We start from the raw sequence: 14,390 nt of genomic DNA, 5'->3' as shown, positions 1-14,390 counted from the left end.
CCCGGCCCAATCAGGGCGGGCCAGGGCTACGTCGAGCCCTGTAAGGCGGGCTATGGGTTGAGGTTTTTCTGACAGGGCCGAGATAATGGGATCCAGGGTTGGGCTAGGGTTTTGAAAAACCCGACCCAACCCGACCCTGTTTCAGCCCTAGCTGGTACAGTTCAAAATTTACCAAAAATCTATTAAAGAGAAGTGACAAAATCAAAATAAATGGCAGATGATCTCCTAATCAGAAAAAAGCAGTCACTCATAGAAACCATGCAACCTTTATAACAAAAAACCCATAATTTATGTTTCAAATGTATACAACACAAAAAATTAAATTATATCAATATAGTGCTGGCAATCACCACAAGAATAAAACAATGCAAGACACAGCAACTATCACTGTTCACTACTAAAACACAAACACTTGTTCTTTGTCTTCTGCTTAAACCCTTCAAACAAGCACACAAAAGCACATGAATACATTTGTAGAATTTTAATATATGTTTCGTTTTGACTGTCAATTATTCTACTGTCAAGCTGATCTCTTCAAGCTGTGAAGCTCCCTGCATTAAAAAAAGGTAAAAAATCGAATGAGAATAACACTAATTGAAAATAATCTAACTCAAGGCAAAATGCACATGTTTACTTGCAAATACTAATACTATGATAAAGAAATTTGCAAAAGATGAACAGAGCATTTAGATGACAAATCGGTGGGTATTTTTGGGGCAAAACATATAAGCAGGCAAGTGTACACAAGTGTGAGGGACTTATTTATAATCTAAACCATTTTACCTGTTGAAGGCTGCTATCGTTGGGCCATGACCCAAAAGTGCCTCAGATCAAATGATCATACAGAACTAACCTACTGATTTGTGTACTTCAAACAGATAGAAAATAAAACCAGAATAGCATATACATCACATGTTCTTAGTGACCTTCAAACAGATAGAAAACAAAACGAGAAGCAAATGCTTTAAAAAGATGGTTAAAAAATTAAAAAGGCCAGAGACCAATTTAGAAGTCAAAAAAAATCTCAATAAACATAGCGATGAAAAAGATTTTTGGGCATGGCCAAACTGTATTGGGGCATAACACCTGATTGCCTTGGATCATGAAATAACATTTTGCACATTCATGAACTGTGTAATTACCATATAACTACTTATAATAATAACAATAGGAGATGTAATCAACAATTTCTTATTTGGATAATCGTGGTCCTCTCAAGGGGTATATAAGGGGTGTGAAACTGATAAATAAGATTAACGGAGTATCCAGTGTTGCCATTTCTATTTTTAATTCAGTTAAGGGTGTTTCTAATCCCTTCCTCTTGTGAGTAACATCACAGTTGGGCTAGACCCCCAAAAACATCCTTTCATGTTTAGGATGAGGGAATGTCAGAAATTAGCAGGCGTCGATATTGAAGGAAAAAGGAAACCTTCAAACGAACAGGATTACAGCCCCTTAATAGCTGAGTTAAAAACATGTATCGGATTAGAGGTATTTCAAGAACCACAAATGGAATACTACTAAGAAGTCAACCAACAATCAGCTTTCGATTGGTCAAGGAACTCAATTAAATAATTAAAATCAGCTACCAGGGGAATATTGAGCTTCGAGTCAGTACAATCAACAGTACAGATCTTGACTAAAATCATATTCTAAGGTCACTTTAGATCCCTGGATCATCACAATAACGAATACAAATCAAGTGTAGTTGAATACTTGAATCAATTGTTTCGGATTAGAGGCAAAAACAACAAAATCATTAAAATAAGGTTTTAATCTCTGTTTCAAAAAGAAGCCAAATCAAATCCTAGTGATTGAGTACTCAGATGAAAAAGTTATAATTATGGAGTCAAAGGAGAACGTATTTACTTTGAAGGGTGAAAATGCAGATTCGGACAGGAACTCGTCCAGCGTAAAAGGGAGTTGACAATGATGCTGAGGCGTTTTGAAACTATGGTTGTAACACCAGATACCTTTCCTCAGATTAAAATTGAACAAAATAAATTGTTGATACGAGAGGACTAAAACAATAAAAAGTTGTAAGATATGTGGACCTTCTAATTGAACAGGTTCAAGGCCACAAACAATCATTGCTGCTTAACAGATTGAACCAAATCCCTCAAAATGAAACAGCTCTGATGAAACCTGTTCTATCAAGGTTCTATCAAGGTTACAGGGAACACCATATATTGATATGAGAGTATTGATATGAGAGTGCTGAAATAATGAAGACTAAAGCTTTGTAAGATTGGAAGACCTCCCAATTGAGCAAGAGGTTCAACCCTGGGAACCATATTTGCTGCTGAACAAGTTGAACAAAGTCAACCACAGAAAGACCACTACAGCCAAACCATTTCTATCAAGGTAACAGGTAACACCATATATTGAAACATGGGGATTGCTAGGGACCATCGCAGAAAGGCATTTCATGGCTAGCTATTGCATTTGAGAGCAGCCACCTCAGATGAATAAAATTAATAAAACAAAATCTGATGAAAAGTGAGCCTGTGTGGCTTCTCTCACATGCAACAGCCATCAGCGAAATGCCATCCGGAATAGTCGCTAGCAAATCCCTTGAAGCAATATATGTACTACAACCCAAGCAATGTAGCCAACTACTAGCCAGCCGTGAAATGCCATCCGGGATAGTCACTAGCAAATCCCTTGAAGCAATAAATGTACCACAACTCAATTAATGTAACCAACTACTAGACACATAAGATATAATCTAGCAAGGCGAACCATGAATTTGCAGTAGCCTGAAACCCTCATTAGATGAACAATCTTAACCGTCTAGTCAGAAGATTTTTGTCCACTTTGAATATGAACCCGTAGTTAATTTCTCATTTTCTAGCATTTGAATATGACACATCGCAATAGAGTTTTCAAATGAACAATTCAGATATGGTGCCAATGTAAATTCAGTAACAGGAAGAAGTTAACTAGTTAAGAAAAGACCTTTTCAATTCTTCAGATATGGTAGGAAAAAGATAATAAAAGACCTTTTCAATTCAGATATGGCAGGAAAAAGTTAAGAAAAGACCTTTCAAATTCAGATAAGGCGCCAATGTAGAAATTAATAGTGATACGAATAGATGTGCCCATATTATTTTTTGGTAATGCAGGTTTCCAACTGTAAAAAATTGCACAACCAATGGTGTTCATCCTCATCAATCTGGTGCGCCCAGCTAGTCTAGAACATTGCCTCCAGTCCCAAGGTGATCAAGTCTTCAGCTTGATTATTAACATTATTTCCTCATTTTATGTTAAAATCATGTCTTTTATCCTACAGTCATATCCTTTTATCCAGGTCAGGATCATCCAACAATGGTGAGACTAGAGGTAATGGTGGCACGCCAAATGAGTGGAGCAAATGTCTAAGTGTGTCACGTGTATTATACACCTGACAAAAAAAAAGTAACGGCAGCCCCATATTTCTAGCAAAACAGTCAATTGAAATTCATTTTATTGAAGAAAATATCATACCAAGTTTTCCTTGTCATCTTGCTGTGTTTCATCGTTGGGCGTAGGATTGCCTGAATCTGTAACATAACAAAAGGATAAGATGAGCAAGAACAACTGAAAAGCACTGCTATTGACACTTGGACCCCTTTTACCTACTCCCATTTGTGACCCTGTCAAAATGGTTGGTTCATTAAGAATTTCCCCTAAAATTAATAATTTCCATTTGTAGGCCACAAAGGTTGACATTATACATTCAGCATGGGTTTATCCACAAAGCATTGAGTAGTAACCATGAGGTCAACTGCCACAACAACCAAAAATGAATGCCTTGCAGTTATCCCACGAGAAAAAGGTCATGAGGCAAGAAAGCTCACCATTCCTCAAAAAAAAAGAAAAAAGATTGAGATGTTTTTTTTCTTACCTTTTTCACTAGCAAACTTAGTCTCTGAATTCTTGACCTTCCCCTTGTCTCTGTTGGTATCCTGCCTAGTTGGCCTCTGAGATTTCTTTTGCAAATTATTCCTATTATCAACAACAGAGGTGAAATTTGAAGAGCTTTTGTTAACTGGTGCCCTGTTCTTGACTGCAGTCCTTTTCTGAACACCCTCGTTCTTAATCGCTTCTCCAACGACAGAAGCTCTAATATTTTCGGAGTTCAATGATTTTGGTTTCAAATTGCCAGCTCTTGCAGTAGAAGTCGAATGACCATCTTCATCAGATGACTCAAGGACCAGAGAACATGTCTCGGAGACCTGTACCTGCTCTAAATCTTCTGAAATATTGTAGCTTCTCAGCAATTCCTTTGTGGGTTCTCCAAGTTCTAGAAGGTTATGTCGAAGTACATATGATTTCAGCTCATCACGCAATGGCTGAAAAGGCTGTGAATTCAAGCCACAACGCATTAGCAAATGAGAATTATGTGGGAAAGAAAAGACATGAATAAAAGGCCAATGTCACAAATATTGTTCTCGGGAATTTCTAGGCAAGGGAAAATCTCGGAATATATTAAATTTCTTTTATTTCTTCCAGGTTTATATAAGGAAAAAACAATAAAAATAAAGTTATTTAAAAATATATAAATAGATAAAATTTAAGAAAAATATATAATATAAAAATATCGTAAAAATGTCAGGATAATATCATGATATTATTGCTATATTTTATGATAAAAATGAAAAACACAGCAATATTTTTAAAATCTAGGGATTATTTCGGAATTGTCGTTTTATCAAAATGTCGCAATAAACACATGATAATTTGAAAATATTGGAGATATTTGTGACATAGAATACAAGCAGTGTGTCATTGTAAAACTAAAGAATATACAGGCCTAGATACCTCACATCCAGACTCTAAGGCAAGCTTGAATAACCCAAGCGAAATTGAATGCTTAGCAGCAGATTCAGATATCTTAATCTGTGATATCCAATAAGAGAAAGATGAGAGAACACTGAATTTCCGCCTGTTTGTCGACTTTGACGCATCAGAGGCAGGTGTGTCACAATTTCCCTGGCTGCGAGTTGATTTCTTTGTCCTAATTTCTGATATTGGAGTAATGTTGCTAACCGATCTCGGTAGTGGGCTGACAGAAGACTTGGCAGGAATTGAGAGGCGTCTGGGTGGTTTAGTAGTTTTTTCCTTGCGAGAAAGATCAAGAACACTCACACTTTTGCTTACATTTGAGACAGCCCGACCCCTGCGCGAGTATGAAATTAATCTCTTTATCTTCTTCTACAGAAGATGTTGTAAACATCTAAATTTGAAATACTTAAATATAAAAAGAAACAAAATTTTATATTATAGCTAAAATCTGCCTGTACCAAAATATCTTTCTCCCTCCCCTTTTAGAAGGAAATTATATGCTGAAAGGCCATATGAACACGTAAAGACGGTACGATAAAGGTACCATCCTTGTCATTTGATCCAACAGCAGCCCGTCAAAAAGTGAGCCGCTGTAGGATCAAATATGAAGGATGGGATGCTGAGTACGTATTCCTAAGACCTTTCATCATATAATTCTCTTAGAAACAAGTCATTTCTCTCATATTTTGCTACTAGACACACCATCTCTCTACCATCTTTTCTTTACACAGAGTTCAATTATACATGCTCTTTAGAAGATCTTTTTTTAATGTATTTATTTATCCCTTGATCTCATACACCAAAGAAAACAAGATTAAAAATAAATAAAAGGTTTGAAATTTTGAATGTAGTAGGAAGAGAGGACATCAAAATTTCGAATTTAAATATAACAGTGAAATTGGATTTCTAATGAGTCATGAGTCATGACTAGTTTAACATGTCGAAGTGAATATGTAAAAGTTTTAGCCTAAAATTTGTATAGAAAGCTTTAGATATGTAATTTTATCAACAAAATGATATATTGCAAGCAAAGATTATAATTAATAACTTCAAAGAAATCTATATCAATCAAATTTGATCTGGAAATTTATAAATGATAAAGTATGCATATGATCGGTTACTATAAATTGCATAAGACAATAACCAAAAGAAAAAATTATTTAAATAAATAAAATTTAAGAATAGCTTATGCGCAATCTGTTTATGTATGGATCTAATAAATAAATAATAGAATAATAAAAGAAGAGGATTAAATCTTCACGATGCTTGCGATTCGTGGGTCCAGTCATTGATGGTGGATCTGTCGTGGATGGATTGAGAAGTTGGTATTCCGTAGAAGCCCTGTGTGAAAATCAATATGAATACCGAAGATTTGACGCGCGCATCGCCCCAATATATAAGATCGAGATTAAATAAAATGCTTTGGAAAAAAGTATAAATTCTAGTTTGTATTTGTGTGCTAATGGCTTGTACGGTGAAAAAAACTATTGTAGAAAGTCTACATTATAGTAAAAAGTGTGTGCAGAGAAAGAAATGACTTTTTTTAAGAGAGTTCTCCTGTAACCTTTTGACCAATAGGAGGCGAGGGTGGGGGGGGGGGGGGAGAGAGAGACACACACACACAGAGAGAGAGAGAGAGAGAGAGAGAGAGAGAGGGGGAGGGGGGGGGGATATCCCCACCCCATCCCCTCTTGGATTTTGAGGGGAAGAGAGAAATGAAAGATCCTCTTGAGAGAAGAGCCTACTGTTATTTTTTTAGAAGTAGGATAGGAGTCCATTTTTTGTCCAGCTATAAAAGAAAATGCAAGAAAAAAAAGATATTTGAGGAGTGCCTAAAATAAAAAATGATTATTTTTAATTGAAATAGAGTTGTATGTCAAAAAAAGAACCTTTCCTATAATAGGAAAGTTCGTCGAAAATTGTGTTATCTTTTCTGAAATGACACGTCAATGGTGTTTTATTCGATTTCGCGTACTGTGAGAAAGCCTATAATGCCTTGTTCTTTTTTAATTGTTCCTGTTTTTTAATATCCACCACCACCGACGACCACCGCTGCAACTCGAAAGAGGTGGAAGAAGAAGAAAAAGAAGAGAAAGAAGGAGAGGATGAAAAAGTGGACAAATTAGATGAATAAAATAGCGTGAAGAAGGAAACAAAAGAGTCAACGATGGAAAAAGTAGAGGACTCCAGAAGAAAAAAAAAAATTTTAAGAGAGAGGAAGGGGAAATTGGGGCCGTGTCGGTGAGAATTGCGGTCGACTTCGTGAAATGTGGCGTCACTGAGTCAACCAAACACTCTCACAGAGTCAGCTCTAAATTTCACCGAGCTGACTTTAAAAAATTCTGAGTCAATCCTATATCTCACCGAGTCGACCCCAATTCCTTCCACCAATACAACCCCAACATTCCCTTCTTCCCCTTTTTCATTTTTTCCGATCCATTCTTTCGAGTGTCGATTCTTCTTTTTTTCCTTCTCCCTCTTCTTTTCCATTTTTCTAGCATCTTCTATTTTTTCCGACATCGATTCTTTCTGTTTTCTTCTTCCTCTGCTTCTTCTTCCTCCTTCAAGTTGCAGCAATAGTCAGCCATGGTGGTGGAGATTAAAAAATAGAAAAACAAAGAAGAATGAGAATAAGGCATTTTGGTCTTTTTAATCGTACAACACCAAACAGACATGAAATGTCATAATTGTTCCATTCTAAAGTAATTTCTCCAACAGAACAGAGTTTTCGAGAAACTTTCCCTCCTATATTTGGATGTATGTAGTTAGAAGATTTATTAGAAAGAACAAAAATTTTAGAAATATAAGTAAAAGAAACTTTTATGAAAAAATAAGGACTGTAGCCTTTTACTAGTTATGGTAAAAGGTAAATCTTTTATTGAAATAAAAGAACAATAGGTTACAATGAGAATTTATATAGTGGCCGACTGTGAAAATCACAAGGGCAGACACTCTGCCCTTTGATTTTTTATCCAGATCAAAGCCCCTTTTTTGACTTTCCACTTGGATCAAAAATCAAGGGGCAAAGTTTTGACACTCTGCCCTTGTGATTTTCACAGTCGGCCACCATATAAAAACTCGGTTACAATTACCCCTCTTTTTCATCACTTTTCTATATAACAAGTAACAAAGAAGCAAACACATGAATAATATTAGGTCGTAATTTAAATAGAATAAAATTAAACTAAATAGACACCTATAGAATACCCTCTTGTGTGCCTAATTTGAAAGTGTGGTATCCAAATAAATAAACTCAAAAATAAATAACAAAAAATAGTAAAAAAAAACTAGTGGAAACAGTAAACAGATTGGGGCAACACCATACAACATCCAATGAGAACACTCTCAATGGCAGCTCGTACACAAACCTTGCTCTGAATTGTTACCTTAAGCACGCAGGACCACATAAAATGAAATTTATACAACAACCTGGCTTTGATACCAAATATGATGTGGAGCAGAAGTGAAAACCAAGTGGATTCTAAACATCAGCAGCAGAAATCATTGAAGCTTCTAAACTTATACAGTTATACTCTTTGATTTGGTATGCTCTGATACCAATCAAATGTAGAGTGGTCAGCAAAAGCAACTCTTAATCACAGCAGTAGGAACTCTAGAATTGGTGTGCTTTGAAGCCACTACAGATTCAGTCCTCAACTTAAATCCAAAGACTTAGCAACAAATATGAAATTGAGGCTCCCAGATTCAGTCCTCAACTTAAATCCAAAGACTTCGCAACAAATATGAAATTGAGGCAATTGTTACACTTGGAAGGTAAGAATGGATCTCATGATCAAATTGTCCCTAATGCAATTCGAATAAACAAGAAGTTCCAAGTTTAACTACAGACTCAACTCAATTTCGTGTAACAATGAGCATCTTTTGCTTCTCATATGAAGATGAGTTCCACCCTAACTATGACAAATATGTGTGTGTCATTCATTGGATGACGTTGTATGTTGTTGCCTATGTCCTCCAATTTCTTTTTCAATCTATGTACGTTGTCCACGGGTCATTCCTTACTATTTTCTATCAGAAATGAAAACATGTGTAGAACAATCTTCTCCTCTTATATTATTGTCATATTTCAATTGTTGTGGGTCTTTTAGTTCAAATTCAGAAGAGCACTTGAGGTTTTACTTCCTAAGAGGATGATGGTTCAAATTCACCAAGATCCTATAGAGGCTGAAAGAGGGGTGTTTGATGAAATAGGAGAAAACGTGTGGAAATAAATCAGGGATACAAATAAAAGGGTAACATCTCCACGTTTGAGAGATTTGGCAAAACGTGATCAAGAGGCTTCTTAAAATTTCAATTCTGTCGATAGAGGAGCGTGTATAGGAGGGGCTGACACGTGGCACCACCACAGCTTGTAGGATTCCGCTTTATATATATATATATATATATATATATATATATATATATATATATATAGGATTAGTAAGAAACCCGTGCGATGCACGGGGCGACAAAGAATACATATAGACCCAAAAAAACTGAAAAGAAAAGTTGGAAACGAAAATAAGAGAAAAAGAATCATATACCTCATGTAAAAACTTGCAACAACCCTATCTTGCAAAGCTCAAGTACTAATGAAGAAAGCATATATGAAGAGAGAGAGCGAGACAGAGAGAGAGAATGGGGCATGTCATATTATTCACATATCCTCATTCATAATCAAAAAATATATAATCCCATATTCAATTAAGCACTACGAATAGAAATTTCAATACAGCAGCCCGAAAATCAAAATATGAGTAATTATTGATTCAATTATGCACTGTGAGCAAGAATTCGAATACATCAGTCTTAAAATCATATACAGTTTTCCGGAAATTGCAAATTTTAAGAACGATTCGGATGTGATGTGAAATTACTTAGTATTGTTGTTGCCAGTATGAAGCATTGTGCATCCTGCAAGTAGTGAAACGGTTTCCCTACAAAAATCAAGTCACATTCCCATAAACATTAGTATGCCAGAGCAAGGAAAATCCAGTTCTAGATACCAAAGTAATGTACATGCCAAGTGTCTTGAATAGCATGGTACTTTTGTAAGACACTACGACGACATGATATCAGAGAGAGGATAATAAATAATAAATAGTGCTACATTTGTAGGAAAGGATGAAAACTGTAGCAGAATAATGGCTTGAATTGCCATAGCAATATGAAGATGTACAAAGTGAACAACACAAATTACTCATTCGTTCAAATATATAAAATAATGGATTCAACTTGTATTCGAAGTATTTGAGTAATTTGAAGAAAATATAGATTTTTTAGAGACAATGGACAAATGGGAAGAATTGGAGCAACGAGCAAAGTGTCAAAATTAAACATTTGAAATGAGTGACATGTCAACTCAATTTATGTTTTTATTTTTATGTGTGATGACTTGACCATCAATCCAAGCTAATGTTGCATCTTCAACTCATTCTTAACAGCATACACCAATATTTGTTGTGCCGGTCTGTAGAAGTTATTATTTCAGTAGACATAGTAGGAGCTTTTCTGCATTGGAAGTTACTTACGAATAAAAATTAAGTTAAAAAAAGCCTTCACCATGTAGATCTAGAAATTAGGAAATCATAGTATATCGTGGGAGCTGAAGATGTCCAACTTCATCACAATTTACTTCATTGGCACTTGTAGTTCATTTGGCAGATATTGGCACTTGTAGTTCATTTGGAAGATATTTAGAATCAAACCTAAGCCCAAAGATTAATTCCCAACTTGGCCTTTAAAGTTGGGGAAGAACATAAGACAGATATTTTTCTCCCCCAATATAAAGAAAGCAATTGACAGTCCAAGTTTTTGGCTGATAGTTGGCCACTAAAGATGGATCAACACAGTCCAATTCACAAAGTAAGATTTCTCAAAATGCAGGCAAATATAAGAATCTAATAGTTGGAGCTTACCCAAGTTGAAACAATTGCATCCAAAATCTAACCAAACTACCCTGCCATTGAAAGGAAAATCAATCCAATAGCCAAAGGAAGGCTTTCCAAAATCCTTGCGAATATCAATATTTAATAGACACAAAGCTTACTTAAATTGAAACAATTGGTTCTAAAACACAACCAGTCTACCCAGTCATTGAGAGGTAAATCAGTTATCAGTCCAATAGGTAAAACAAATATTGGTACAAAGGATAAAGCTAGTAAATTTTTGAAAAAAATGCAAGTAGTATATAGAAAACAATACCGACAAATCCAAAATCAGGTGTAATCATTAAAAAAGATGGAAGTACGCGATATATAATCTTAGTAGTCCATAAAATAGGAAATCATATAGATTGAAAGTGAACCCATGCACAGAAAAGAACCGCATTCAACTTACAATTATTTGTCCATGAAGCCCACACTATCTCTGCAAAACAGATCTATCCTCCTAAGCTGCAATTCACCTCCGAATAAACAAAATTAAGATTAAAAATTGCACAATAAGATTTTATCACCATCCAATCAATAAAATGATCATGGACAATAAAAAATGTTATGCCAATGGTAAAGAGAAGCTCAACTGGTATTATAAAGCCTACCCAAGTGTGACTGGTGAGCAAGTATTATTTTTAAAAAAAATAATATCTTGTGCCAGTCTCCCCTCAATCAGTTACTCTAGGAAACCATATCAGCCCCCAAAATGGAGAAGAGAGTAACGCATAAAAGCAAAATTTCTTCGCTAAAACAGAGAGTAAACCAAATGATTACCAAATTCCAAGTACAAATGCGACTAACTACCAAAAATTCCAACCAAACCAAGGGGGAAACGGATATTACACAAAAGGAAATAATTCAAACGAACAAAAAAGTATTCCAACAACCAAACTGACTTTCAAGCAACAGAGCACCATGGAATAAAAAAAATCTTTAAAATTATAAAAGAAACTGAAAACCCAAAACCTTCTGCAAAGAGAAGGGAGAAATAACATTTGGACATGTGTAAAATTAGGATGGATTATTTGTAAATGTACAGCTATTAGAATATAAATGAGAAGACAACACATGCTAAACCAACATTGAAGAGAGTGCAACCCTTTACAATACACATAACTCCCAAAAAACTATTGAGTCTCGTAAAATTCCATCATCGAAACTTAAATCAAAGGCAAAACAAACAATAAATTAGATGAAGTGCATGTAAGAAGCGAACCATTTGAACCCCTGAGATTATATACACAGTAATTATAGTCGTCCATATCATTTCATCTCACTCAGGCATTTCATCATACAAATGGCGGGTAGCAGATGCAAGTATTTGCCCAGAACACCGCCACTACATTGATGGCTTGGTGACTAAAATGTGAAAGATTATATGAATTAAGGCATCATAATGGATTTCCTATTAAAGAATGAATGTGTGTACAATAGAGTGAGGTCTTCCTACATTCCTAAAATAACCTCCAAATAAATCCTAAAATTAATCCGACTAATGCCCGAACAGTTTTAGAAAAGATATAGTTAATGGCTTAGAAAGTGGCCTCATTAACGCCTCTATTTACAAAATGCAATTAACATAAAATAATATTATTTACAAATAAGTAGTCCAGCCCTCTCTACTTTGAAAGCAAGAAACAGTAAATAAGATGATCCAACACATAGTGTGAGAGACCTAAAAATCACTTGATAAGGCATAGTCGAACTTGTAGTGTGGAAGCAAGATGTAAGTTCACAGTAAAATCATAAGAATCAAACCTTAAAGTTACAGTACTTTTTTTTTTTAATGAGAAAACTTCCAGTCCCATCTGAAGTGAACTGAAATCCTTTATTTCTTAGTATCACCGACTGTACCTTCGTCGGTCTCAGTTTCAAAATCTAAAAGCTGACAAAACAACACAAAAATAAACCAATAAAAAAATATTAGGAAGAAAGAGCAAGAACCTTAGAACTATCAATCAGAAATTTCTGGCTTTCCTCAAAATCAGTATATAAATTTCCGAAGCAACTGGATCGAATTTTCTACAGTAGACTACACATGCCAAAAAAAATAGCAAAAAAGACTTTCAAAACCCAAAATTTCGTAAAATTTTAGATCTGAACCCTCGAATCACGGATTTTCGTACCTCGATTGAGAGGGATTTCCAAGCCTAAAATCGTAGGTGGAATGCTATTCGGGATAGAAGAATCGAGATCGAGTGGGAAACGGAATTTCGCGCGGTGAGAGAGGGTCTGCGACAACCTTCAGCCAGAGAGACAATTGGGGAAGAGAGACGTATTAGATAGAAAGTAGTATATCTGATGTACTAGCAAAAAACCCCGTGCGATGCACGGGCGACGAAGAAAAAGATGATGGTTAATTAAAAGAAGGGTTAAAATTATTGACAATAGAGAAATTAAATAATTGATAGCATTGCATGTCGACTAAAAATTGAAAATATTGTAAAATGAAAAAATAAAGCAATATTTGACATTGCTTGGTTCTTAGATGATTGAAGAATATCCAATTTAGACATATAACATCTATTTAAACATGAATTAAATCTATGCTCCATAAAGCGATGGAAGGGCCATGCCAACTTGACAACATTCATTCCTCCTAAAATGCACGTGTTGCTAAGGTGTAGGAAAAAGACACTATGATGATGATGAGAAGCAAATGTGGGTTCATTGTAACCGAAATTGGATGATAAATTTTATAATGAATATGGGATTTGGGTATGTATTTAGTGTAAGGAAATCGCATGCGAGATGAACTGTTGCATGAATTTTACTTAATTTTTCAGTCCCATAACAACTCCCACCTCTTGTGGACTGGTCCTATACTTTCCAATTAACTGCTAGAAGTTTTGCCTAAGAAGCCCAGAGTACTCATTCCTAATTAGATAGAAACCTTGTTGTGCTTGCAATTTAATTTAGAGAACAAACGAAATAGAAAAAATGAAGAGGAATCATCATAATTCCAAGTAGAAATTCAATATTGAGCATGATTGTTTTAAATATTAACCAAATGGACTGGCCCTATACTTTCCAATTAACTGCTAGAAGTTTTGCTCAGAAAGCCCAGAGTACTCATTCCTAATAAAATAGGAATCATCATAATTCCAAGTAATAGAACAATATTGAGCATGCTTATTTTAAATATTAACCAAATCTCTTCTTTCCAATGAGGAATAATCATAATTCAAAGTAAAAACATAATATTGAGCATGCCGACCTGTAGTTTTGAAGAATTCAAGAAGCAAACTCTGAAAGTAAACCGAAGCTAGAAAACTGAACCTTGATGAAGAGATAGACCAAAGAAACCATTTCCCATCTAGAGAAGCAGGAAAAGTAGTGATCATTAACAATGTCTTGTCTGCAGCGGCATGGCCCTAACATGTCATCATATATATGGTGATTCTCAATCCAAGAAAAGTGAATAAACCTGCAGTTGGATATGGAAGCAATTAAGTTTCGTAACCAAAGATATGATTATAATTCAAGGATAAAAAGATCATTACATGAGATTCAAAGAAAAAAAGAAAACTGTCTTCTCAACAGATCTCATATACGAAGCTAAGAAAATGATGCCACGAAAAAAGATAATTAGAGGATGGGCACAGTAAGAACAAAAGAAATATAGGA

The 14,390-nt window shown here is 35.2% G+C and overlaps 1 protein-coding gene across 3 annotated transcripts; it reads right to left on the bottom strand.

Annotated features, from left to right (window-relative positions):
* Positions 1–247: 247 nt before the first annotated feature.
* LOC143883809 (uncharacterized) lies at positions 248–14,189 on the bottom strand. Of its 3 annotated transcripts, XM_077387103.1 has the most exons (10): positions 14,043–14,189; positions 12,890–13,005; positions 12,522–12,648; positions 11,167–11,222; positions 10,746–10,786; positions 9,705–9,764; positions 4,804–5,161; positions 3,887–4,343; positions 3,487–3,542; positions 248–551 (listed from the first exon to the last, which is right to left on the bottom strand). In XM_077387103.1, exons 5-10 carry the CDS (start codon positions 10,763–10,765, stop codon positions 510–512), a joined length of 993 nt encoding a protein of 330 aa, XP_077243218.1. In that variant the 5' UTR covers positions 10,766–10,786; positions 11,167–11,222; positions 12,522–12,648; positions 12,890–13,005; positions 14,043–14,189; the 3' UTR covers positions 248–509. The 3 variants fall into 3 exon arrangements, with proteins under 3 accessions (XP_077243218.1, XP_077243217.1, XP_077243219.1); XM_077387102.1 differs by lacking the exon at positions 14,043–14,189 and having other exon boundaries at positions 12,890–13,048; XM_077387104.1 differs by lacking the exons at positions 10,746–10,786; positions 14,043–14,189 and having other exon boundaries at positions 12,890–13,048.
* Between the last annotated feature and the right edge of the window lie 201 nt (positions 14,190–14,390).

Source organism: Tasmannia lanceolata, unplaced genomic scaffold (assembly GCF_043159265.1).
Source record: "Tasmannia lanceolata isolate RefF3 unplaced genomic scaffold, GAP_Taslan_0.1 ptg000008l, whole genome shotgun sequence".
NCBI lineage: Eukaryota > Viridiplantae > Streptophyta > Magnoliopsida > Canellales > Winteraceae > Tasmannia > Tasmannia lanceolata.
The sequence above is the reverse complement of the archived record's forward strand: the minus strand, read 5'-3'. Positions and strand labels throughout refer to the sequence as shown.